Source organism: Pseudopodoces humilis, chromosome 6, assembly GCF_049639895.1.
Source record: "Pseudopodoces humilis isolate 2021_Gansu_Grassland_sample_001 chromosome 6, ASM4963989v1, whole genome shotgun sequence".
Lineage (NCBI taxonomy): Eukaryota > Metazoa > Chordata > Aves > Passeriformes > Paridae > Pseudopodoces > Pseudopodoces humilis.
Window position 1 is genome coordinate 15269005 of NC_142205.1, and position 25484 is coordinate 15294488.

At 39.1% G+C, this 25484-nt stretch overlaps 1 protein-coding gene across 10 annotated transcripts in view; it reads right to left on the reverse strand.

Annotated features, from left to right (window-relative positions):
• LDB2 (LIM domain binding 2) overlaps positions 1-25484 on the reverse strand; it is a 213342-nt gene that overhangs the window by 6434 nt on the left and 181424 nt on the right. For 5 of the 10 annotated variants that reach the window (XM_088056716.1, XM_088056715.1, XM_088056711.1 and 2 more), the window contains 2 exons: positions 5092-5215; positions 3804-3955 (listed from right to left, as the gene is read on the reverse strand). In XM_088056716.1, the coding sequence (XP_087912842.1) occupies positions 3804-3955; positions 5092-5215 (276 nt within the window). The remainder of the gene's footprint in view (positions 1-3803; positions 3956-5091; positions 5216-25484) is intronic. The other 5 variants (XM_088056712.1, XM_088056718.1, XM_088056713.1 and 2 more) reach the window with 3 other exon arrangements.

Below are 25484 nucleotides of genomic sequence, written 5' to 3' on the forward strand. Positions count from 1 at the left end.
ATCTATGGGAAGCACTGGCAGTACTGAGCCTGCACCCATGAGGACCTGAGAAAGAAAACTTCTAGTGAGAAAAACATTTTTGTATTTGTGCTATTGTTTTCCTGACTTTAGCAGTACTTAGTTCTACTTCCACCACACTACAGTGTGTTGCCTTGGCACCTACAGGACTAGGGTCAAAAGCATCACTGGACAAGCAACGGGCCAACACAAGAATGAGCTGTGTGGTGCAATCATGGCACACTGGCTAACTGCATTTGTGTTAAGAATGTAGGAAATATGTAATACATAGTAAAGGTATTAAATGAGGGACTTGGCCAGAAGAGTCATATTGACAAGAGATAACTGAAGGTCTGCAATCAGCAGCCTGAGAAGCAAAAGAATCACAGAAACTACTGTTTATCCCACCATCATAAGAGAAAATGGGTAAAATACAGTGCAAGTGACTGTCAAAAGGACAAAACTTTTTGTTTTATTTACCACAGCTGAGGAAGTATATAAAATAGTTACAGATAAGAGAATGGACTGAGACTGAAAATTTTCAAGTTCCCGATGAGAGGGAAGATACCCACCCACTAGCAGAGACCCCTCAAATGGTTTTATGGATTGCCGTAAGAGATGTATCAGAATGTGTCAGCTCTGTGGAAGTGCTAAGAAATTTAAGGCAGCACAAGAAGCACAAATGATACTGATCGATTTGGCTTCAACAACTGAGCTTCAGGATGCAGCGCCAACCTCACCCATGCATGGAAACAGAATCATGCCATTTCACTTTCTGAGCTTGGCTCTGTATTGTCTGCACTGTCCCTACCTGGACAACTGATCAGAAAATAATGCAGGTGGAGGAAATGGCACAACCTCCTCCTTCTACTAGTCGAAGAACATCTATGTGACAAGGAACATTCCCTCATTAATCAAGGTTTGCTCAGCCCAATGTATTTATCTGAAGAGCTGGAAGGGGCTGTGCAGAAAATGACAAAACTCTGAAGTTTCAAGCTTTGCCATAGCTGATGGTACTTCTGTTTTCTGGACGCTATCCTAAATGTGGGACATTTACCTCTCCAGGCATGAAGACCTCATTAAAGAAACAGAAGTTAATGGTGTGAGTGAGAAGTGTGGATGAGGAGTATGGTAAGTTCACATATTTGCCAGAGTGCATACAGCATTAATATAAGAGCAAAATGGAATAATTACTAATGTCCTAAACCAAGAAACATCACAAAGAACAGAGGCTAAGAAAACAAGAAAACACTGTTTAATCAGGATTAATTTACTATCAAAGTTAAAACAACACAGAAGCATAAAAGAGACAGAAAATTAGATGTGATTCTGGTGGAGGGACTGACTTTGCTGGCAGGGAAGAAATCATTGGAGAAAAAGAGAAAGTTGGAATACAGGCCCTCATATTAATCCAGGGTTGATATAGATATGAGCTCATTGTAGGGCTCTCCAGAGATGAGGATGAGGAAAATGGAACTGAAAGTAGCTCTGGTTATTTGAGCCATCTGGATAGAAGATTCCATTCCTCTTCTCTAATAAGGAGAGGGGAAATGCTTTTAACATGGAAAGTGAATGATTTCAGTAGGGTGGGGTTTTTTTCTACTGAGCAGGAAAGCCCCATTCACAGAAAGCTGTATGGCCAAATGAATATTTTAGTGAATTGAAAACTGCCAAATTTTGTTCAAGGATCTCTTGTCTTCTTGCATGTAAGGGAAACCAAACATTAACTACTAAATGATACACTTTAAGCTACAGTTATAGGAAAGAAACAGAAAGCAAGTCACTGCTACCTGCAGCTATCTTCGGAAAGCAATGACAACAAGGTCCACTTCAAAGAATGCATAATTTTGAAGAAGTGTGGGATAACATCTCTTTATTAAGCTGAAAAGCGTTGAATAGTTTTACACCGAAATATCCTCCTGCTAAAATTATTTTGAGTTCTGTCTACTCTACAGGGTGGCCAAACCATCAATTCCATCTGGTTTGCTATCTTTGCTGTGGGGAAGATGGGAAGAGCTGTTAGTATGTCAAATCGAACAGCTAAGCATTTTCCCCTTTGCAGATGGAAAGGAAAAGTGTCCTAAAAATGGAACCTGATCCTCCATACAAAAGAGTTTGGACCATTTTGCTACTCTGGTACAGAAAGCAAAGAATATTGAAAAACATTGAGTATGCAACATCCTGAAAGTAAATGGAGGCTAAAAAGTCCATCCCTCATATCATAATAAACTTCACCAATATGTCTCAGATGCTCAACTATCATCTCCATCAGAAGAGCAGCCTTGGCTACTTCATCTGTCAGGAGTAGCCTTCAGCACCTGAAGTTACTTTCAATATCGAGGAGTGACAGGTAACTTATCAGAGGGCTCAGTCTCATTCAGACATTCAAGTACACACAGCTAGCACTGAAGGCAACAAAAGTCCTCTCTCCAGGGAGGAGCAGGCTGAAGAGAGGCAGGGGGTCAGACTGTGGTCCAGGGTGTAGCTGACAGAAAATGATTCTACTGTCTTTTAAAGTTGGAGACAGCTGGTTGCTTGGTTTTGCACTTCCTTGCAACTTTTTCTTAAATATGGTTGAATATTGATCCAAAGGTTTTTCTGGCAGGCACCATCAGTGTCTGGGGCAGAGTGGTGCCCGCCACCAGGAGATCAGGTAGTCAGCCTTCTGACTGCTTTGTGCTGCCAGAAAAACACAGAGATGCCTATATTAGGGAAAGAATCTGACTCTGGGGATGCGAGCCATGATAAAATTTTAATATGAAAAAGAGGAAATATGAGTTTAATGTCCTGAAACCCCAAGCTTTAAAGTAGTGGATTGCTAAATCAGTTGCTAAACAAAAATCTTCATTTCATGTCACTGGTGTTAAGTCTACTCTTTTTTTTTTTATCTGGGTATTCAGGCTTCCTAGGAAGTGTCTGCTTTGTGCTAACAAAACAGCGATATTCTTTGTCAGGTTTCAGAGGAGACCTAACCCCTTCCAATCTGCTGACCAGAAATGCAATAAAAATACCTGCATGTTATTCCCAGGATATGACTTTATGCTTCTTATAATATCAAATTAATTTCCCAATCTTTAAAATGCATAAGCTATCTCCTTATTGACTAAGGCACACTTTGTCACAATTTGGGGTCTGATTACCCCTATATGTGACTAAGGCAGTAAATGTGACATTATTAATGTGCTGATACAGTTAATACTCTGGAAATGATTTGGTGTTTCCCGATACAATTAGGATGTCAACAGTTACAGCTAGCAGGGGGGATAAGCTGAGAGACACATTCCAGAGAATCTACCCTCTGCAAGTGGGGTGATTGGACAGAGACAAGCTCTGCAGGTAAGTTAAATCATAACCTGTTCCTGTTCAGCATCTGAACCTGGCACCAATTAGAGGTCAGGTACTAACACAGAGAGACCAGCGGCTTCCTCAGGGACAGCTGTCCTGCTCCGCTGGGACACATCCTCGCTTAGCATCCGGCAGATGAAGTCTGCAAGGCTCATGCTATGTCTAAAAACACGAGGCCTACTCTGAGTGCCACCACTAGAGGAGAAACTCCCCCTGACAGAAAGGAGAACTGGCCCAGGCCTTTAAAAAAATCACATCTGACCCTCAGGATACTTCTGTTTGAGGGTCCTGCATTAAAGCTTCTTCACACCTCTACTAATTCCCCAGCTTCCACAGCACACTGTGCAAGATTGCCTTTTGCTTGTGACAGCTTTGGCTCAAGAATGCACCTTTTTTTACAATGGATGGAAATAATTAAAGCACCGTAAGCGATTCAGGCCTAAAAGGAAAGTGAGACTTACAGGTACCTGACTTGATAGACTCAGGTTTGCAGCAGCTGACTTTTTCTTGCTGTTGGTACTATTTGCATTGTTCCCAGCACTACTGTTGGAAGTGCTGCTGGTAGAGTTTTTCCTTTTTCTCCGTTTGGTTGTTGGTTGTCTTGTGGGTTCTGCTGCAATAAAATGATAAGAAGGAAAGCAAATGGCAGATACTGTAAATCATGAATTAAAATGACCCATGAGAAGAAGTGCTGAAATACTTTTTCAATTAGTTTTAAATTGCTAAGTTTAATAGTAACAGTTGTGTTAGATTTAACATACAAACCGTAGGATGATATTTGGACCCAAACCAATGGAATCTGCTCTCATTTTTTTTCTGATGGATTAACATAGTTTGTTAATCCATCAGAAAAAAAAAAAAAGTTCAACAAAGCATCGTCCCAGAATTGTCTATAAAGGTATTCAAAAGCATTTTACTTATGGGAGTATCATGATAATGGTCATTATGGTCAAAGTGACTGTGGAACTTGCTGAAGGTCACATAGCAAGAAGTGGTGCAGGTCTTACTGTGATGTAGGGTACAGCCTCAAATGACCCAGACAGAGACAAAGGCCAAAGGAGCTTCCTGCCCTACTGGCAGCAAGCAACAAGCAACCAGCCTTGGAGTTCCCCCTACATCCTGTGTGGGCTTCACCTCTGAAACTGCTGCTCCCAGGAGAACCCATAAAGTGTGCTAATGCCATTGCCCTGCAAGCCTGCAAAACTCAGACTGCATCAGGACAATTTTGCACAGCTTAGCTTAACCTGAAAAGCAGAGAGGGGCAATTGTTCTTCTTAAAATTTGGCCTGGGCACCTACGTGAACACCCATAGATATAAAAACCTTTATAATCTGAAAAAAGAGAGAATTATTATTTTGAGGTGTAAGAGGAAGGAGATTAGGTCCAGGCCTGAAAATAACTTGATATTAGTCTCAAAGACAATTAATTATGAATTGTAGCTGTAATTTCAGAGTCACAGCAGGAAACAGGATTACATAAACAATGAATTCTAATGGAGCCAGTAGGCATTTTGCATTCCATTTACACATATTTTTGCACTAAATTATATCCTAGTCATAGTGAAGCCATCTCAGTGTGCACACCTATAAATCAGTTGTGTCAGACTGAAATCATAAAATATCAGAATAATTTTCAATCTTTCTTTGGGAGCATTGTTAATTTTTATTACTTTCCTTTATAAGTAAGCTTCCCATTGCTTCTCTATTAATTTTACTATAAAATAAGTGGAATACTGGAAGTGAAACATACCTGGTGGGGCCACCATTCTCTGCCATTTTTGAAATAAGCAAGTCTTCAAGCAGTCTCGAGGACTTAGATTGTAAGTTTTATGTCTTGACATCAGTTCCTGCATTGGCTCCAGTATTACACACAACTGGAAGAAAAATCAGAATAGAACAATTTCATGCAAGCAAAGCCTCCGCTGATCAGTATTTACATAGCTGGAAATTTTATATATATATATATATATATATATATATATATATATATATATATATATTTTACTCTTGCTAACACAGCATGCCTTGTAAAGTTCAGTTTAATCTGCACATGGATTGCAAATCAAAACTCTGAATTGGGCAAAATTTTTCTTGCTATTTATTATCCTAGGTAATCTTTGGATATATCAGATAACCTTCAACTCTAGTCTTCCAGGCTACAGAGATTTCAGAAGACTAGAAAATGCTTCATTGCCAAAGCCTCAAAGATTAGTCAAGAATACAATGCCCACAGTGGATTATCATTCCCATACAGCAAAATATGTTCTTCTGGCCTGCTACACACCACAATGAGAACTTCTTAAAAATGATCTTTTATTTTGATATTGCATGCAAAATAATCCAGATAATTTTGGGGTTTTTTTGTTATATGAGGACTAGAAACTCTCTTCCTATCATATGAATGACACATATGAGAAAAAAAGAAGCATTTTATTTTTCTTGTCTGCTTGAATGCTTGGATATATAAGATAGAGATTTCTGAAAACATGGAATTTCAAACACCTTTTTTTAAATAGAGTCTAATATATTTTCTATCTGTTCACTTAATAATTAAAATAATTGTTCACTGCTTTCTACTCCTGTTAGCGCAGCAGATCCAGCAGAAAGAGCACTGTGCTGCTTTCTATTCTCTGCTGTTTATAACCACACAATCATTTCCAGCCATTAAACCTTACTCAAAGCCATAGAAGGCTACAAAATTGCACATGTGTAACTGAGGGTTTACTCTCGTTTGCCATAGCCTTGATTTTTAGGCATGAGGAGAAAAAATCTGGGTTGACCTACAAGTCCTATCTGAAATTTGTAGGGCTGGCACATTGGAGGCAATGGTTCTTTACTTGCAAACTGAGCATATATGATAAGGAAGTTGCTGGCACAGAATAAGCATGGGGCCTGCATGCCATTTTTAGTTACTTTTCAAAGCAGAACTGTGTTTAGAAGCAGGGACAAGTTTGGCTTATTTTTCCAAGTGAAGTAGGGCAACAAGGTGATCAAATTATTAGAAGTTAGAATGGTAACTGAAGAAAGGTGTAACTTAAACAAAGTCTTGTTTTGAATTATTTACTTAATTTTAGGAAGTTTTGCTGAAGGAGTATGTAGGATTTACTTCAGCAGGAGATGTTTTCCCTTCATTCTTTTACAAATATATAAGACAGGAGATAAATTCTTCTCTCTGGGCTGCAGAGCTGAGCAACGCCTGCTCCATTCTCCCCACGTGCACCCTTCTCTCATTCATATAAATGGAGATGCAAAGTATGCAGAGAAAATAGCTGAAAGGGAGCTGCCATGAGGACTGAGACTAATTCAGCACTTAAATATTACTGTGTATTGGCACTGCTGTTTGATGAGCCTTTCATTAACAGCAGTTAAAACAGAGATAACATAAAGCAGCAGGGAGAATGAAGAGCTTCAGTATGAGAAATTATTTTTTTCCAACTGCAGAAATTGAATCTGCTGTTGCCTCATTGGCATTTTTCCTACACAGTTTTTACATATTTTTTGTAAATATCTACAAGATAATTTAAAAGACAGAAAGCTGCTATCAGATAGTGTAGTCTGGGCTTGGATTTTCATTTAGTTCAATATTCTAACAAAAATTAAGATCACCAGGTCTTAAAATATATGCAGGATCCAGTTTATGCTGTGAAAAAGGTGTTGTATGTTGAATTTGTATGCAATTTATTCTGAAATGTGCAGGAGCTGGCTCAGGTTTTATGTATATGTGTGTATATGTAAGAGAGAAAGAGATTTGTTATCGTAATGGACACCATTGTTTTGACTCTCAAAAGTCTGGGTTTCTGGCATGGCTGCCTAAATTTTCTCATTATGAGCTGATAGCAGCAAGAATGAAAAATATATTTGTGATAATTCTGAACAAACTAGTTACCCTGGGCAGAGCACTAGAATTACATAGCTCTGCTGCTGCTGGGACTAAAAATATGTAAATATATATGTAGGTTCTTCCAACATTTCCTTAGGGATGCTTTATTCATTATATCCTTACTCTTCCCTAGATATTTATTATTGGCAACAAAGAGAATGTTTTTTCTTTATCATCTTGGCAAAGACGTTTGCTATTGTGCTCCAACCATAACGTGCACAGAGAACTATGCTGTCCCCACTGCCTGTGGATATCTTGACTGCTAATACTGTATATAATCTCTTTCACTTCACACACAAGATTAAAATGGAATACAGACCCAATATGTAGAAACGCTTGACTGATCTGACTTGTGTAGAGAAAAAAATATGGGCACTGAGGGCCCTACTCTAGGACATGGGAAAGTCTAATTTTCTGGAAACTTGGGAGCTGTAACCCACTCATGAATTCTTCTGGTTTTTGGGGAATTCACAACCATTTCCTTCCTCTAAAGTCTGAAAATTGTAAGGTCAGCTTTGGATACTTGAGTAATAGAAGGGCATTGAACTCTGTAATTTTAAATGCATCTCGCTCCTGTGAATTGGGCGTAAGTGTAAAATGAACTGGATTAAAAACGATGGATATCAAATCTCACAGTCTTTTTCAGTGACCTTTGAGACCTACTTGAAACCTAAAGTGACTCAAACCCAAATCCTTGAAAAAGGAAATGATTGTGCTCCAATTATCTTGAGTCCAAGGAACTTGCCAGTGACAATCAGTAGCCTGTTTTTTTAAAAAAATCCAGATTAAAACAGAGGGGACAAGATGCATTTAAAAGCTTGATTGGCTAAAACCACCTGCTGTCTTTAACCACTGGTGAGCAGGTAACTGGCAGGCTGGGTTGACAGAGTGGGTTCTTAAAACAAAGCTAATGAAATGTTTTATAGTCCTGCATTCGTTGGCATATAGAAGAAGCCTGAGGCTTAAACTGTCTATTCCCCACAGATCATCTAGTCTCCCTCTGTGAGATTTCTTCAAAACATCCATTTTAACATTTTTACAAGCACTGGATAATACCAAATGTACTAGTTTTTACTATAGTACTATATTAATAATATTTGGAACACCAACAAAACCAATCTCTTCTACAAGCAGTTTCTTCACAGCTTGAAATCAGTCACCCAAGAAAATAGCCTAAAGACCTCAAGTATTTAGTGCGGTGATGATGTATGATTACAGAAATAATTTCTACATTCCCATGAATACAGAAGCTTTCATGGCAATGCTTGACAAGACAGATATTTCTGAGTTCCACGCTTAGGCAACACTAGAGGTGGGATCCATTTGCCTGTGCACAGGTGTCTAGTGCCAGCTGAAATGCCCTAGACGATGCTGGATCTCATCCACCAGACTACCATTCCTGTCCCAGAAGGACAAAGCTCCATGTGGATGTTTCAGGCACTAGAATGTGTCTTAATTGTGTGTGCAGTTGAACAAGCCCTAAAGTTCAAAGAAAAATTATGTTTGTTTTAGCTTTTAAAACATATTTGGAACAATGTGTATCATAATAGATTATGTACTTTCCCTCTGCAGTACTAAAACCCACTGAAAGAACTCCACATTATGTTTAGTAACCCAATATTAGTAGAATTAGTTTCTAGCCATCTCATCTGAGCTCATTGATGTCTGACCATTGCTCATCGCTGTTCCACTGTCAGAGCTGTGGGGTGGAGCCAGCTCTAGGGATGAGCACAGTGCTTCACATGGAGAGATCACTGACATGAGCAGCCTGTTCTTGTGGGTGCCCAGGACACACCTGGACTCATGCACCCCTTTTGGTGCTATACAGACTGCCAGTGACATTCCTGGAGTTCCATATGGATCCTATGGACAATTCATCAATTAGAGGGCTTGTATCCAACTTGACGAAATGGTAATTCCCTTGGGGCTCAGAGAAGTGAAAATAAGGAACATAATAAAGCACATTTGGGAGTTTTTGTTTTTTTTTTTGTTTGGTTGGTTTTTTTTGGTGTTAGTAAACATCTGGAAGAATTTGATTTATTTTTTAATGATTTTTTTCTTTTAGGAGAAGACTAACATTTACAGGTTTCAAAAACCAGTGTGTTTCAAGAAGGGAGTTATATGAGGAGATAGTGGTGGCACTGCAGACAGGAGTTAAAGGGTTCTGAGAATATGGATACGCACACAATTTCCTGTAATATCTCAGACATCAGCAGAGCCCAAACTGGCCTTCATCAGTCAGGGGGTCATATTCAGCTCTAAGATCAGTCCAGTCACACCAAGAATAATTTTAGCCTTATGATTTTTGTTCTGATGCTGGATTTTTATTGCATTCTGAGAACGAATGCTAATCCTGGCAGCTTTGAAGATTCGCAGGAAAGACCAATGTGAAAGTTCTCTTTTACCTTTTGCATACCGTAAGCTAACGTCTTGTCTTTCTAATTTAATTAGCGATTACCCTCCTCAGCACAGCCTCTTGCCTCCACGAGGGTTTCTGTGTTATCGGTGGGGAAGGCTGCTCTGCGGGCAATGCGGTCCTGCCGGCGCTGAGCTGCAGGTGGCAGGGCTGCCCCAGCGAACAGGCTCCCCTGCCTCCGTGCCAGCAGCACAAAGGAACGGCAGCCGAACAGCTTTTCAATGCTTTTTGCATTTTAAAGAGAAATCGGCGAGCCTCGAGTCTTGCCATATTTAGCTGGTGACACTATATAATCACCCAGGCTTAAATCAGGAAACATATCTGGTCAGTAAGGCAGGTGACCATCAAGTGCCATGGTCTACTAAAATCAGCAAGTTTTAAGTATCTTCCCACGGCTGCCCATTTTGTCTGTATACATAAAAGTTTCACTAAGTACAATTAAAAAATGGAAATAGCTACAATTTTTCATGTACATGACAGTTACAAATGTTAATGTATAATGTAACATCAGTTTTTTTTCTGAATGAACCAGCAAGGAACCATGCAGCGCTGAGAGTGTTCCCTGAAGTTCTACTGAAACGTAGTTTAACTCTTTGATGCTTGAAACTTCTCTTGGCCAAATGCCTGTATTAATAACTTGAAAATTATAGGAACTGTTGCATATTCGGAGCACATGTTGATTTACAACCCTTCTTAAAAGTGACAAAACCCCCATTTGAATGGGAGTATTAATCATTAGCTAATATTCAAGTAGGATGTTGACAGAGAAGGTATACCTGGAATACAATGTGCAGCCTTGAAGAGATTCAGTGCTTTCTTTTAGAGATCATTTTTTATCCTCCACAAAGACTGAGTTATTAACCAAGAAATCTAAACACAATGACATTTTATTTCTATGCTGAAATGCAGTCTTCCCTCTGCACACCTTCTGTGTGCTCTAGAGAAAGCAACTCCAGTTAATGCTGCTAGAGGAATTCTGGCCCCAGTGCATTTCCCTGGGAAAGGTCCCATTTCTTCAGTGGGGAAGGATTTCTGAAAAGAACTGAAATGTGTCTGCACATCCACTGTTTTATGCCCATCCACAGGTACACATTTCCAGAGGTCCACAGTATGTTACTGATACGCCTGCAGTGAGGAAGGGGACACACTATGGATATTTTTCCTGTAAAATGCTACACCTGGAAGTTTGATTTCCTGGAGTGGTTTCAAATCCCTGTATGAGTGCCCTGGACCCCCAGCAGCATGGCACTGAAACAGGAAAGCATTGCTGCAGTCCTCAATACAGTTCATTCTTTGGAGTTAGAAACACAGAAAGATTATAGCTGATTTTAAATTTCTTTGCTCATGCTTGTTTTTCAGAATTAGTGTAAGTTTCATTCCACTGCAGAACAGAGGGAGGAATGAAAATTTCCTAGGAACATATTGCTGCTTCTTTCGCTGGCCGGCTTGCAATTCACTGCTCAAAATAGCATGTGTTTTTTAAGGATTACATGTGAATACAGAACATTTTCATCTTAAAAACCATCTTTGTTTTCCATTAAAAGCATGGAGATATAAATGAGAAACGTTTTGGGGTTTTTATGAAGTGAAAGAAATTAGGTTTTTTTTTCCATACTTGTTTTCTAGAAGGGAATACTTTGGATTTGTTTTAAGCTCTTGCCCAGTTTGTCACATCAAATACAAGTCTCTTCTGTCACTACATTTCAGTGGTTCAGCTATATCCATGGTCCCTCCCTGCAAGATAAACTTTAAGCCAAAAGAAGGGGCTTTGAGATTCCCATCACTCAACTTACTATTCTTGCTACCCGCTTTCCCTTTTTGAAGAGCCACTGTGCACTCCTGCTGAGATGTGGAACTAATAAATGTTCATTGTACATCCCATGTAATGATATACATGGAATAAATAAATGTTCAATTTTGACAGTAGTTAGTGTAACAAGCAGCAAATATAGTAACTGCTTCAACTTACATTATAAACCCAGTTATTTTAACCCAAATATTCAAAATCCAGTCTGCACAGGGTCATTTATTTTAGTGAAACCTTAGATGATCTTTGGGACAGAATGAAAAGCCAGCTCTTAACCCCAATAGCTTAAGTAGTTCAATACCCCAGAGTAATCCCTAGCTTGTTTACTGTGACTACTGTTCTCTCCATATTTCCAATTCCTTCTGTGCTAAAGATTTTTAAAATTGTCTGTGTATAAACAGACTGAAGTCCTTGGTTTTGCTACGTAGGTAGGAAATAACATGAGTTTTGTAATCTACAAGGAGGTGGGAAACTGCTTGGAAATATGGTATAGGCATGCTTAAAGAAATTGTTTTAGACTAGCTCAGGGCTCAGCAAGACAGCATTGCGTCAGGTTGAACTTGGCTCGTATCTTAAGTACATTTCCAAAACCATATGGAGTGGATATTTTGTGTTAGCTTTAAAAAATACAGGATGAGTTTCTGCAGCACAATATCATAGCAAAAGCAGATTCTGGGACAAATTCCATAACCTGAGATTTACAGAGTCTAGGATATACTTAATAGCTGCCACTCAGCACAGGAGAAGGCTCCATGTTTTGTGATACCATGCTGAGTCAAGAAATATTTGTACTTGCAATCACCTAAGAAGCTAGGAATTAGAATTTCCAGCTTAACACTTGAAATATTAGTGATCATTTGCATCTACAGCTTATTATTTGTAAAATGACAGATATGTATATATATTTTACAAAATACTGAGCACCTTGTTCTAAAGAGATTCCTATCTTAACTAAATAAGAAGAAAAATACTAAGCCAGGAATAATTTGGCAATAGACAGGTATGCACATGAAAGCAACAATTTCATGTGCCTATCTACAAGTCCCTTGAGGACTACTGATATATATTTAAATGGTTCTCACATGCTGACACTTGAAAATATGGCTGTTTTGCCTTCTGCACATCATACAAAATGTCATTAATTTCATTGATAATTTGGTTATTTAGGAAACAATCCTGCCACAAGGCTCCTGGCATTCACTATTCCTTTTGTGTGTGTTGCCAACCCTGGAGGATGCAGTGGGATGACACACAACTGCTGAAGCTACATGCTGGATTCACTAGCAAATACTCAGCACTCAGTAATGTTTATTCATCCTATGCTATGCCCTGAATGCCAGTCTAGGACTCTCCAGTTTCTCACTAACACCCAGAGGTAGCGAATGATTTCTCAATAATGCAGTATTCAGCTGCTCAATTGCTCCCAAGCTACATAGCTCATCATGTTTTTACACTGTTCTGTATCTGCAGCCATTTCAATTCCCAGCAACAGTGATAATAGAAAGAAGCAGCATTCATTTCAGGTAAGACTAAGCTTAAAAAACATGTTTTTTCAGGCAAATAACTATGAGTGGATATGAAACAGATCTGAGTACAGCCATCACCAGCACTGCAGCTAATTTTAGAGTGTTGCACCCCAATTTCTCCTTTCCTTATTTATTTATTTACATTATTTTTTTTCTTTTTTTCTTTTTTTTTTTTTCTCCTCCTCCTTTACATATCAGCTACATAACAACTTGCACCATTGTCCTCTCCTCCATGCGCTCTGGAGCAATTCAGGGGACTATGGAAATTTTGTTAGCTCTTGTAGCTTTTAATTCTGCCTTTCCTTGTCGTGGCACCATGACAGCATCAAAACTGTGCACCTGGTCAGCAGGGAACCCAGCTTCCTCTACAGGGCAGAAAGTTTCTTTCTCCTTGCATCCCAGCAAGAACTGCAGGTTCCTCACTCCCTGCAGTGTGCCCAGGCTAGCAGAAGGGCTCTGGCTTTAACAGTTCCAGAGCCAGGAAAGCATTCCTGTCAATGTCCCTGCTCCTTCAGAGCTGCTGGTGAAGTACCGTGCAGATAGCTGAGCACATTCTTCCCTGAAAAGAACCTAATTTGAGGGCCTATTTAGCATCATACTGTATTAAACTAAGCATTTCTTACAGTGGATATGATCAGTCTTAGTGACATCTTCAGTTTGTAAGTAACGAGTGGTGTGAAGCACCTTCAAGATGTCATATAATGAATGTTGAGCTGGACAGATGTGCTCTCCTTTCCTTGTCCAAGGGGAAGCTGGAGTGCATTTGTGGAGATGACTTTGACATATAACTTATTTAGTTATCACTTTAGTCAGTACGCTCATCATTACAGCATGTACTGGAAGGAATTCTCTTTCAGAATATTCTTAAGCATTAAAAAAAATATTTTAGGGCTCTCAGTCATTGCTGTTACTATTTGATAACCCTCTCCCCCCCAACTCTGAAAAGTTTTTCCATGTTATTTTGCTTAATCTTTTTATTTAAGATCCATTGTTTAGAAAGGGCTTAGAAAGGAGCACCACTGTTGGTAATTTTGCTTGTCTATGAAGTTTTAATACCGTTTTAAAAAATTATTTATATTTTTTTGATTCTTTGCAAGAACTTTGCAACTTTAAACTCTTCCTCTCATTACCCAGACATTAAAAAATGTCCTTTCAGCAAGTGCTCTTTTTCTTATTCACCTTCTGTACAATGGGGAGATGTTTTGAAAACCCCCTCCTTCAACAGTATCACACACAAGTCTTATGGGCTTTTAAATTTGTTTCCATCAGCTGGGCTCACAGTTCTTCCTACCCCAAAGTGAATAGTGAAGGTTATCTGCTTCCTTACCCTTTCCTTCATGACAAATCAGACAAAGTAAGTGCACTTGACTTCAATAACATAAGTAGATATTCCTGGAATCCCAATGGCAGAGGCAAACTGCATCCAGTTGCTGTATGTATTTTCTGCTAATGAAAATAAAAGGACTTACAGGATGAGTCTCATCTTCCTCCTGATGGGCTTAGCTCTGAAGGCCAAAATCTACAATCCGAATCATCCAAATCTTGTTTAACATCGTCTAAATCTTCTTTATGGATCTCCTGGTGCAATTTGGTCTTATCCAAACTGTAGATTAGTGTTTCCTTCAACAAGGACAACCTACTTGAGCCTTTTCCTTCAGCAGAGATCCTAGTTGCAATAAAGGACTAATACATCAAATCACAAGTCTGTATCATAAAGAAAAGCCTTGGACAGCCCATCATATTTCGTGATTCTTCTCTCATGATTATCTATATAGTCAGTGATCAATAGGAAAGATTTGTGTCTTACACATCTCAGATAAGAATTAAGCTCTTAAATGATTTTAAGAGAGACCATAAAATTTATCTTTGTAATTTAATTTAACATTAGTGTTAAATTACATTGCAAAGTGCATCATGTTGACTGCATGATATGATCTTTTATACTGCACTCAGTATTGCAGTGAGTATCAATTTAAGAGAGCTTGTCAGGACAAAATTAAATTTTAATGTAAATTGGAGCAGATTCATTAATTTCAGTCTTTACTACATTTGGATGGAGTTCCACTGTTAGGTAAGGTTTAAGGCTGGTCTGCATTTATTAAGAGGAGGAACTAAGCACCTTGCACCAAATATTTTTTACTTAAGCCTTGTCCTGTGAACTAATACCTCCTTTTTAAATCCAATTATAGGTTATGAATTGCTAGAGAAGAACAGTATTGTTTTATCTCACTGTTTTTCAGTGGCCTGCTGCAAAGCACATGGCATTTGAAAGCTTTCTTAATTTCATTTTCTCTATATAGTTCAAGAATCATAGAGCTTACAATTTGTTCTCATTTCAATATTATTGCCTCTGCTTCTAACACAATCACTAATTTTACTTCTTACACAGTACCAAGTTAAGGACAAGGGTGACTTAGAAGGCTGTCATGCACTTAAAAGAGGTTCGTTGCTCTCTTATTCTTTGCCAAGCACAGATATTTAATAATCAGGATTCCTTAATAATCCACCATCGCAGCCAGTCCAAACAGTATCTCTAGGAAACAGCATGGAAAAGGTCTATTTCCTTGTTTGCCATCTCCCATCATTACCATGTGTGATGTTGCCACATGACATTTCCTTCCTCTCTATTTCTCCAAAGGCAAACAAGCTCCTATTCAGCAGTTCTGAGTCAAATCCTAACACCTGATATTTCTGATATGCAAACTGTTAGCTTTTTCTATTTGTGCAACAATGAGACCTTATCAGTTTTGCCACTTTTCATTTTGACTATGAAATGCATCCACTATCACTCTTCACCTGTGTCCCTGGCAGCTCCCTTAGGTTCAGATGGAACCCGGTATGTTGTTTGTCTTGCTCAAACTAATGTTGATTCAAAACAAATCACAGCATTATAAAAAAGATCAAGAGTGTAAGGACTGCATTTGAATGCTGACAATTTTTAGTGTGCAGCTGTATTACAGCTTGGAAATAAGTTTAGAAAGGTTTTTGTTGTGAAGTGGTCTGCAGGCAGCAAATGGTGACTTAAAGTTACTGAAAGCAGAAGAATAGGGGATGCTATGCCTGGCCAAAATACAAGTCCAAAAGTTTAGTGGTGAGGTTAAAGTTTTTGGTTTGCATATAATTTTTGAGGCTACTTCAAAAAAATGTGCCACAGAAGAAGAGAGTCTCCATCTATATTGAAAAACAAAACGTCACATCACCTTTGATTTTACAAATTCACTTCCATACATTGTTCTATTTTCAGGTTTCCTTGTACAAGAAATCACCTCTTCTTCATACAAAAGATACACATAAAGATTCATACAGACTGAGGCAATACAACAACTGTGATTCATCCTTCAGACTAACGTGTACATAGCAACTCTAATTTTATTTACAACCATGAAAAAAAGAAAGCTTTTTCCAGAATATAAGCAGCTAGCTCTTCTGTGTCATGAATCTCTTCCCCCATCCATATAAAATCCTCTTGTTTCTATACTGCAGCTCAGGCACAAATGCAGTGTTTTTCACATAACCAGTTCTATTTTTAGCCTGAATTGTAGGAAGTCTGCAGCATTAATAAATGGAAGAGAAGTACAGAAGTACACTGCATGGTAATGTGCCAGTGCAAAAGCTACCTTGGCCTTTAGCCAGTGAACTGTGGTTAGATGTTAGAGCAATGAAAGTAAAAACACCACTTGTAATGGAATGATTAATAAGCTGACAAACTTCCATGTATTTATTTCATACTTTTTGAATGCCAATCTTATTAATACCAACATATTTTCTTTTTATTAGTGATATCTTTCAGCCTGAAGCACATAGGATATATATATATATATATATATATATATATACATATACATTTTTATATATGCATATGCATATTTTTATATATGGAATTGAGGTTTGCCTAATTCTATGTTCAAATAGAAAGGAGGATACTTTGCAGTGCAGACCTTGACACAGAACAAAAATGGAATAAGGAAGGAGCTTTTTTATAAAATAATATTGCAACTGCAGTAGGCATAAAACCCATTGTTTCATTATTTTCTCTTCTATTGACTCTGCAATTCCTTGTTTGGCACCAAAATTCGGAAAGTAAAAATGCTCCAAAGCTTTTACACAGAGGACAAAAGTTCACAGTCCTTACAGGGACAGAGTCTTCTGTAATTACTTCTCACCCAATCCACAAAACTTGTCCCAGCACTGTTATGCTGTGGACAGATGGATGTTTATATAAAAGACCTTGTGCCTGAATAAAATTCCATTTTGAGGTTATATAAAAACAGCAATTACTGGAAAATGGAACTTTTTAATTAAATGTATTCAAAGAAAGTAAGGATTAATGACTTTGAAGTAGGGAGTATTTAATGCTTGCAGTCATAGATCATCCACTAGTGAAACTGTATTATCACCATCAGGCAATGATGCTTTTAAGTATTGAAGGTATGTACATTAATAAGGCTTCAAATGTTTTCATAATATAATTAGCAACACAACTAATGTATACTATACCTACTATTAAAATAATGCCTTAATAACCTTAATTCACAGCAACATCTTCAAAATAAATAAGGATACACTTCAGATCAGGCTAGATGTCCCTTGGCCCAGTGAAGTGCACATAAACTACACATTGAAACTTTTGGGCAATGTTGATGTGGTAGGGTATGGTTCCTCATAATTACACCAGAAAAATGTAATAACTGCCTATCTGATTCACTGATTTGTTGGTAGTAAGGAAATTATTACTTTGCACTTCAATTAAATACAGGCAGTAAAACAGGCAAAATTATTTTCTGGCTCTGAAATTGTGCCTGTACAGATCAGAGCCTGGGTCGTGCACATCTTAAAAATCAAGCTCTGACTGTGTACCTCACATGGATCAAATACTATATGGTGAGAACACAAACCCACACACAGAATCAAAAGAGAGAAAAAGCAAAACACCAACATTAGCTTTGTTTTTCTGTTAAGAATTTTATTCAGGTACAGCAAAATCAATACTTGTCCTCTGACTGTACACAGTGTACTTGAGCTGTTCTGTCAGGATCTGTATAGAAAACAAAGATGGAATTTTAGGTGGGTGGATATGGTGATCAGGTGGAGGTAAAACACAATGGCATGTGTAGCTTCTGCTTCCCAGAACAACTTTATCTCAGTGCTGTGGGGACATTGAGTGGCGATGTTGTGTGGGGACACTGGCACTGCCTTGCAGCGCCTGCTCACGAGTGCTTGTGGTCTGAGTGTCTGTGCTGTGGAAGTCATCCCCAGGGAAACACACAGGAAAGCACCATGACATGGCAGCTGAATCTGAATGGGGAGAGTCCAGTCTCTTCCCACCCACCCCACCCTGCAGCACAGCATAAACAGAAAGAAGTACAAACAGTACCAACAAACTGAGAGTTCCTACACATATAGAAAAATCAGGATGTCCAATCTGACTGGTCACTTAATAAATTAGATGCCATATCATCCTGCTGCGTTATAATACATGATGCTGTACCTAAATTTGACCTCCCTGCACTAATCTTCTGAGACATGATATGACTAAAATCTGTGTTCCCTCTTTGTCCACCTCCAGAGAGACTTATGCCAAGAACTGAGCTAATAAGCATATAGGAAAAAAAACAACCCTCTTAACATTTTCTCTGCTTCTCGTTTTCCCCCCCTGGTTTGTGAAGGCATTTATGGGCCCTGTGATGGTTACCAGAATCATCACATGCTACTTGGGGTGGCTGCTGGCTGGTCCTGGTGTGTGCCTTGAAATAACAGTGTTGAATTTCTGGGCTAGTTGTACAGGTGAGATGGAAAAAGGAGAGAGCAATAACACACAATTGTGTCACAAAAGAAACCTGTCAAATTACTTAATCCACAGACTACTTAGATGAATAACTGAGCTGCCAGCTGAAAAGGAAATGTATTTTCTGGGAAGTCTTTCAAATGCATCCATTCATTTGAAGTTCTCAGTAACAGCAATATTGAGAAAGGTCTTCTGTGTGCGTATCAGTGCTACCAATTGCACTGCAGCACTGCTCTCAAAGCTGTTAAAGTGTGTGACTAAGGTTGTGCTTCAGCAGCACAGCAGCCCTGGTGTTAAAGCTCCTGGGTATCAGTGATGCAGGCAGCTGTGCTTGCAGAAATTAATTTGACCAGTTCAATATTTTTCAAGAAAATTTGACAGATTACTTTTGTATCAGCATGCTTCATGGCATACATGGGATCATCTGCCAGTTCCATTCCAGCGTCAGATCAGGTATGCCCAATACAGACAACAAAGTCAGCCTCAGTTCCACAACAGGTGCTGTGTTAATATAACAGAAATATAATTTTGCTCTTGTCTGAGCCATTCTAAATGTATATGGCTTGATGATCCAATGCACAAGGATACACTGCTAACGGGTATGGAACCACTTATGGATACATTATAAAGCACAATATTCCCAAATGAAGCAAGTGAGGTCCATTCTTCAGCCCTCAGGGAGGGTCCCAGTGCAGCTCTTGTGTGCACACAGCTCAGCCCTGCCTGCTCCCAGCAGAGGGTGGCCCCAATCACGCTAAAAACCACCCTCACCCAGGCTGCTCTGAAAATGGCACCAGTTTGGGAGACATTGAGGTGGCATGGGATAAATTGAGAAATTGTGCCAAGAGGTCACCCGGGCAGATATTTATATGCCAGCCCTCAACTCAGTGCCATAGCTCCGTCTCATTTACCAGTGGAAATGCAGGCGGGGAGCATCATCTACCCAGTGACAGCTACAGCTCTGGTGATTGGGATGTCCTGCCTGTTTTGCACAATGAAGAGGAACTGGACTAATTGGACAGACTGACATTTCTGGATGAGGGAGCCAAAATCCACAGTCTCTTGCAAATAGCACTATCCATACATTACTGATGGATGTAGAGAGTGTGCAGTGGTCCCGTGCTGCTGGGGACAGTGCAGCTGTTATTTCCAGAGCGGTCACAATGTCCTCAGGAGCTCACAAGACATGGTGCCTATCACTGGAAACTCTGACCACAAAAACAACTACAATTTGGCATTTTTAACTTTGTTTATATGAAAAAAAATTTAATTTTCACCTTCTTACGTGAGCAAGGCAATGTGGATTTAAATTCTGGCACAAGATTTGGGTAATTTTGCCTATGCTAACACATCTATTTTCTTCAGGCAGTTCAGTGTTTTTAGAGAGCAAGGAGAGATTTTGAACTTTTTTTTTGCTAGTGTGATCACAGTAATGTATCCTCTGTCTTCAAAACAGCTTTTTAATGTGTTCCAGCCAGGACTGAAAATATCACACAAGTCACAGAACAATCATCAAATTCTCATTATCACCCCTAGCGTCAGGAGAAGTCAGTTTTATGGAGAAGGAGTTAGTGAGACCTCAAGATTCCTGTGGTGTTTTCTTTTTTTTTCCACAAGAAAATAGCCTCTTGGTAGAGCATACAGCATCCAGAAAGACCTTTCAATGGTTCCCCAAACTACTCTGTGTCCCATCTATATAATAAGGAAACTAATAATTCCATAATTTGAAATGGGTACTCTGAGGATACTTTCTGCTCTTGCCAAACACCAGTTATGTCTCAGTGAAATTGAAGCCACTAGGCTCAGTTTGGCAGTAATTCAGTGAAGTATAATGGCCCATGATATACACAAAGTCGGACTGAATTCTATTCTGATGCATTATGTCCTTTAACACCATCTCTGTATGAATCAATGATGCTTTCATGAGTATTTTTGAGGTGTTCTGGCACTGTAAGAACTGAAATTTAAAATAAACAATTACTTTTTACTTCATTTTAAAAAACCTTTCTAATTTTTACAATCACATTCCAGAATACTGATCTATTCAACACCAAAAGAAGACACACAGCACAGAAATTTCTTGTTTTCTTTTGTTTTGTTTTGGTTTTTTTTTTTTCCTTGCAGCTAAACTAGAATTTTTCAAGTCTTTAAAAATGGGAATGTATTTGCAGCTCTTATGTGTCATCTCACAGAAGGAAGCCATTTATCACCAAGTTAAACTTCTGTGGAAATGCCTTTTGACTTCCACAGCCATTACCTTTTGCAGCACAGATTGCTAAGTGTAATTATTATCAATTAAATAAGTAAAAATTAATTTACATTTCTTACAGCAATTTATATTACAAGGGAAAACTGTAAGTTCCAATATTTAAGCAGTCTTGATGAAGAGAAATAAACACATATTTTCAGGGCTTGAAATGGGTTGGTTTATACTAATATACCATATGACACTTCAGAGAGATGCACCAGCACTTCCCAGACTTCTGGAATAATGGGATCTTTTTCCCTATTTTAGTGTTCCTGTGTTTGGCAATGCAGAAACACAATATCATCTTCTTACTAATACATATATTTTACAATTGTATCTGAACAACATAATTTCTCAGCTTTGATCATATTTTCTAGGAGAGAATTTGTGGTAATATTATTGATCTGAAGATCAGTTAGAAGGTTCCAAATGTCTCTCAGATTCTCTGGTGAACACAAAAGATTCCTAGCAAGTGGCTGCAATGTCTAAACCATCTAAACACAGTCAGTCTGTGGCCATATGCTGGTGACTATGTCCAAGCCCCAATTTTGCATGTGCTCACTCACAGCATCCACATATATTTGAAAAATTTGTGCTTCTTGTTCTCTGCATAATGGGAACCACGCTTCTGGTTCCTATAGTTAAATAGCAATTCCTGTCTGAGCTAGACTCCAGAATAGATTATACTAAGCTCCACAACCTTCCCCACTTCTAAAAATGGTAGATGAAAAAAGCAAATCATGGAGGTCTATGGAGCAACATCCTTCTTTCTTCCCCCTCCTGGCTGCAGATTTGTAAGCACCCAGATTTTTGTTTTCATAGCTTTCTGAAACAATTTTCTTTTCCCAAATCCATTTCAACACACAGCCCCATGTGTCTATTATCCTTTCCCCTTCTGATATTTGGTTCAGCAGATGGTGCAAATGAACTGCCATATTCAATATTTGGTTAATCCTATATGTCTCTGAATTGCTGTTTTGAGGTTAATGCAGATACTTTATTATTGTGAATTGTCTGCATTATGTCCTTGCTTTTATTTTTTGATTGATCTGAGTGAGTTCATTATGGGAGGTGCATGTCACACAACTTGAAGTGCCCCTTAGTTAGCTCCAATAAAAGGTGGAAACTCTTGCTAAGAAATTTCCTGAAGTCTATGAAATGGCATAGGCTAAAAAGCATTGTCAGAGACAGATTTCCAATCATTAAAAAACATTCTGAGATTGAAAGGGAAAAGTATGAGATCATTATGGCATGAGTCAATTGATCAAGAAGTGAGGATAAATTAGTCTGCAGACATGACTGACAAGTAAAGGTTTAGCAGGAATATGCTCCTTCAGACCACTTGTTTTTAAGCTTTTAATTAGGTTTGCATACTGCAAAAGAGCCCTGGTCTGGGTATTCTGGAAAGCAATATGGTATGTGCACCACAAAGTGAACATTTAGGGTGTAGGGAATATAAAAACTTATGGCAATATTTTTATGTTCTCTAAGTATGCCCCAGTGTCCCCAATCCTTCATTAATCTGAGGCTAAATGGAGCAATGAGTTTAACTTTTCTTCTGAAAAGACTGCACGTACTTGTATCCAACCTGTGATTGAATGGTCCATCATATGTTGAATAAACTGCTACTTGGAAAAAACCTTAATTCAGAGACATTAGTAGTCACAGACTCTCCTCCCCCTCTCCTGGAAAGCAAGGCCAGAAAAATATCATGTGGAAGGTGTAGGCAGGGGCAGGATCCAAAGGACATTGCAATAAGGCTGCTGTTTCTTAGGTGGCAATGCCAGCTAAAGCAGCACCATGCTGTCCCACTGCTGTGCAAGCACTGCTATCTGTGTGGCTGCGCAGCAAAACAGCTGGGGGAAGAGATCTGTCTAAGAAATAACTGAGGAGACAGGCAGCATGTGGGCAGAAATGTGTGGCTGAAACTGGTCATGTGGGACCAATGGTGCTGTACAGACATACAATCCATATGTGGGTTTCTGAAAGCAATTGGAGAAAGTTTTCTGCTTGGTGATAGACAAAGGCATTTTCAGGACTGTGTTCTGAGCCAGATTCTTGCTGGCTTCTTTAAGAAAAGCTATCTTATCTTAGCTCCTTTTACTGCTGATTGTCTCAACTCCCCAGAAAGGGTCATTCTAGCACAGAGGATGATGTTCCTGTGGAGACTTGTGGCTCTCAGAGCTCTTGGGGACATGGATGAGCTCTTGGGGATCACCCTTACACATCCATGAGTAAGAGGACATAACAGTTGGGCACCAAATCTTTTTGGCCAGTAGCCAAGAGAGATGACAATAGAAAAAACTACATTTAGTTCTATATTACATTTAAATTACTCTTTATCTGTGTATGACTCTTCTGGTTTTCCCAGTAGTCAAGTATGGTGAAGGGGAGAAAGAGGTATTTGGAAGAACACTTTTCCTGATGGAAATACAAAGAATGGTCATTTAACTGTCAGGCTGATCCAAAGCAGTTTTTCTGCCTATTGTGCTTATTGTCTGTCAGCTGTCTCTGATCTGGCAGAGTAGCAAAACTGGGTGTTCACCTTCATCTAGGTATTAAAGTACCATGTAAAGTACTAGGGACATGCAAAAATACCATGGTTGTTCAGCCATTTAAGATTCAAGAGAGTACATCAGACTATCCCCTGAGCTTTGATACTCTACAAGCTCGTATTCTGTATTCAGAGTTTAACACACCACTGGGTTCATGCCAGGATAGAAAGAGGCTGCACCTGGGCACAGATAAGGTTAAATCTTCACTTTTCATGGCTTTACTTTTCACACTGAAAGTTTGTAACCTTGGGAGTCTCCCCTACTTCTTTAGCACCAGAAGGCAAATTAGAACAGGCTGGCCATGGGTGGAGCATGGGCACATCTGAGGACACACAAGCTTCTCTCCCAATCTCTGGGTTTTACTGCATGCACAACACTGCATCCAGTCCAGAGAGGATCAATCCCTATGCCAATACCACTGACCAGTGGAGTAACAGGTTTGCATAGTCCTTTATGCCTGGTAGAGGAAAGTCCACCTTCTGGGAATGACCATGCCCAAAGATTCCTGGGGGAATTCCTGGAACCTTTCCTATGGGAAATAAGGTCAGCTTGTGTGCCAGGGCGGGCAGCACACAGCCGACTTCCAGCCCTATTGAGCACTGGGGGCAGCAGGCAGGGCTGCCTCACTCCACATGCACAGCAGGGCCCTTAGCCAAGTGTGTTTGTTACAAGATTCGTAAGGGGTCTAATTCAAACATTCAGAGAAGATGCTAAATTACAAATAAGCCCTACCATTTTATGTGGGAAGATCAAGCAAATACTCTTTGCTGCTCACAAAAGAGAAAATAGATAGAAACTCTGCGTGGTTGCCAGGCAAGAGTTTGAGCCACCTAACAGCCTAGCTGTAAAAAGAAGCAGCATCTTTTTCCTCTCTTATTGACTACAAAATGGCCCAAGGTCACCAATAAGCAAAATGAAGGCTCAAAATACCAACTCCATGTGCAGGCTTGAAACAGAAGTTAAAATTATATCAAATCAACAATTACTCATTCCCATGGTGTTCCACCTGCCCTCATTAGGTTATAAAGAATAAATGTCAGAGATAACATTCAGGAAAAAGGTGTTCTTCTGATAAGGAAAATAGCTTTGTAGCAGTTCCTTTGGGGAGAAATAAATAGTCTTCCTTCCCTCCTTTTAAAAACAGACCAGCTGATCTATTACCAGATTTGTACAAAGTTTCACACAACAGTGTCCTTAAACAGCTGTGTCTCGGTAAAAAAAAAGTCATAAGGTCCCAAGATTATTAACTCAGTGATTTCCAGATAAGACTTGCAGTTTACATGTACAAATATTTTCTTCCTAATTGCTAGTATTGCAACCTCTTGCATGGAATTTCAAAGTCAAGCTGTGTTCCTCCTGTTTCATGTATCCGCACTGCACTTGGCCCTTAACAGTTCTTCTGTAAAATGTGATTCAGGAAGGAAGAACCCCTCTAATCTGTGTGAGCTCTCTGACTTTGCAGCATGAACAGAAGACACCAAAAGGTAAATTCTTACTTTACTCAGACAGACATGCAAAGACAAGAGGTATTCAAGAAGGAGCTGTTATTTTTATTTTTTTTTCAGATTTTAGCCAAATTTTGTGTACCTGGATACACATTTCCAAGTGTTTCTGGTTCTCCATGGCATTCACAGTTGTCCTCACATTCTGGACTGTGTTCTGTTGAACACATTCTGACTAGTTGGTCACTCTGCTGCTTGGCTGCTATATGCCTGCCTTCAGTCCAGGCAGCAGACAAGTTTCTTTCACTTCTAGAACTGTATATGGGAGTGGAGTAGAAAAAGACTGCCATTTCTTTTGCTACCTGACAGGGAAAATTGTTATTACGTACTGTGATCCTAGTACACAGGAGAGCAATAATAGCATTTTTCCTGTGACAGAAATAAAAGATACACACAAGCATGTGTTTCTGTTAATATAGAAGAA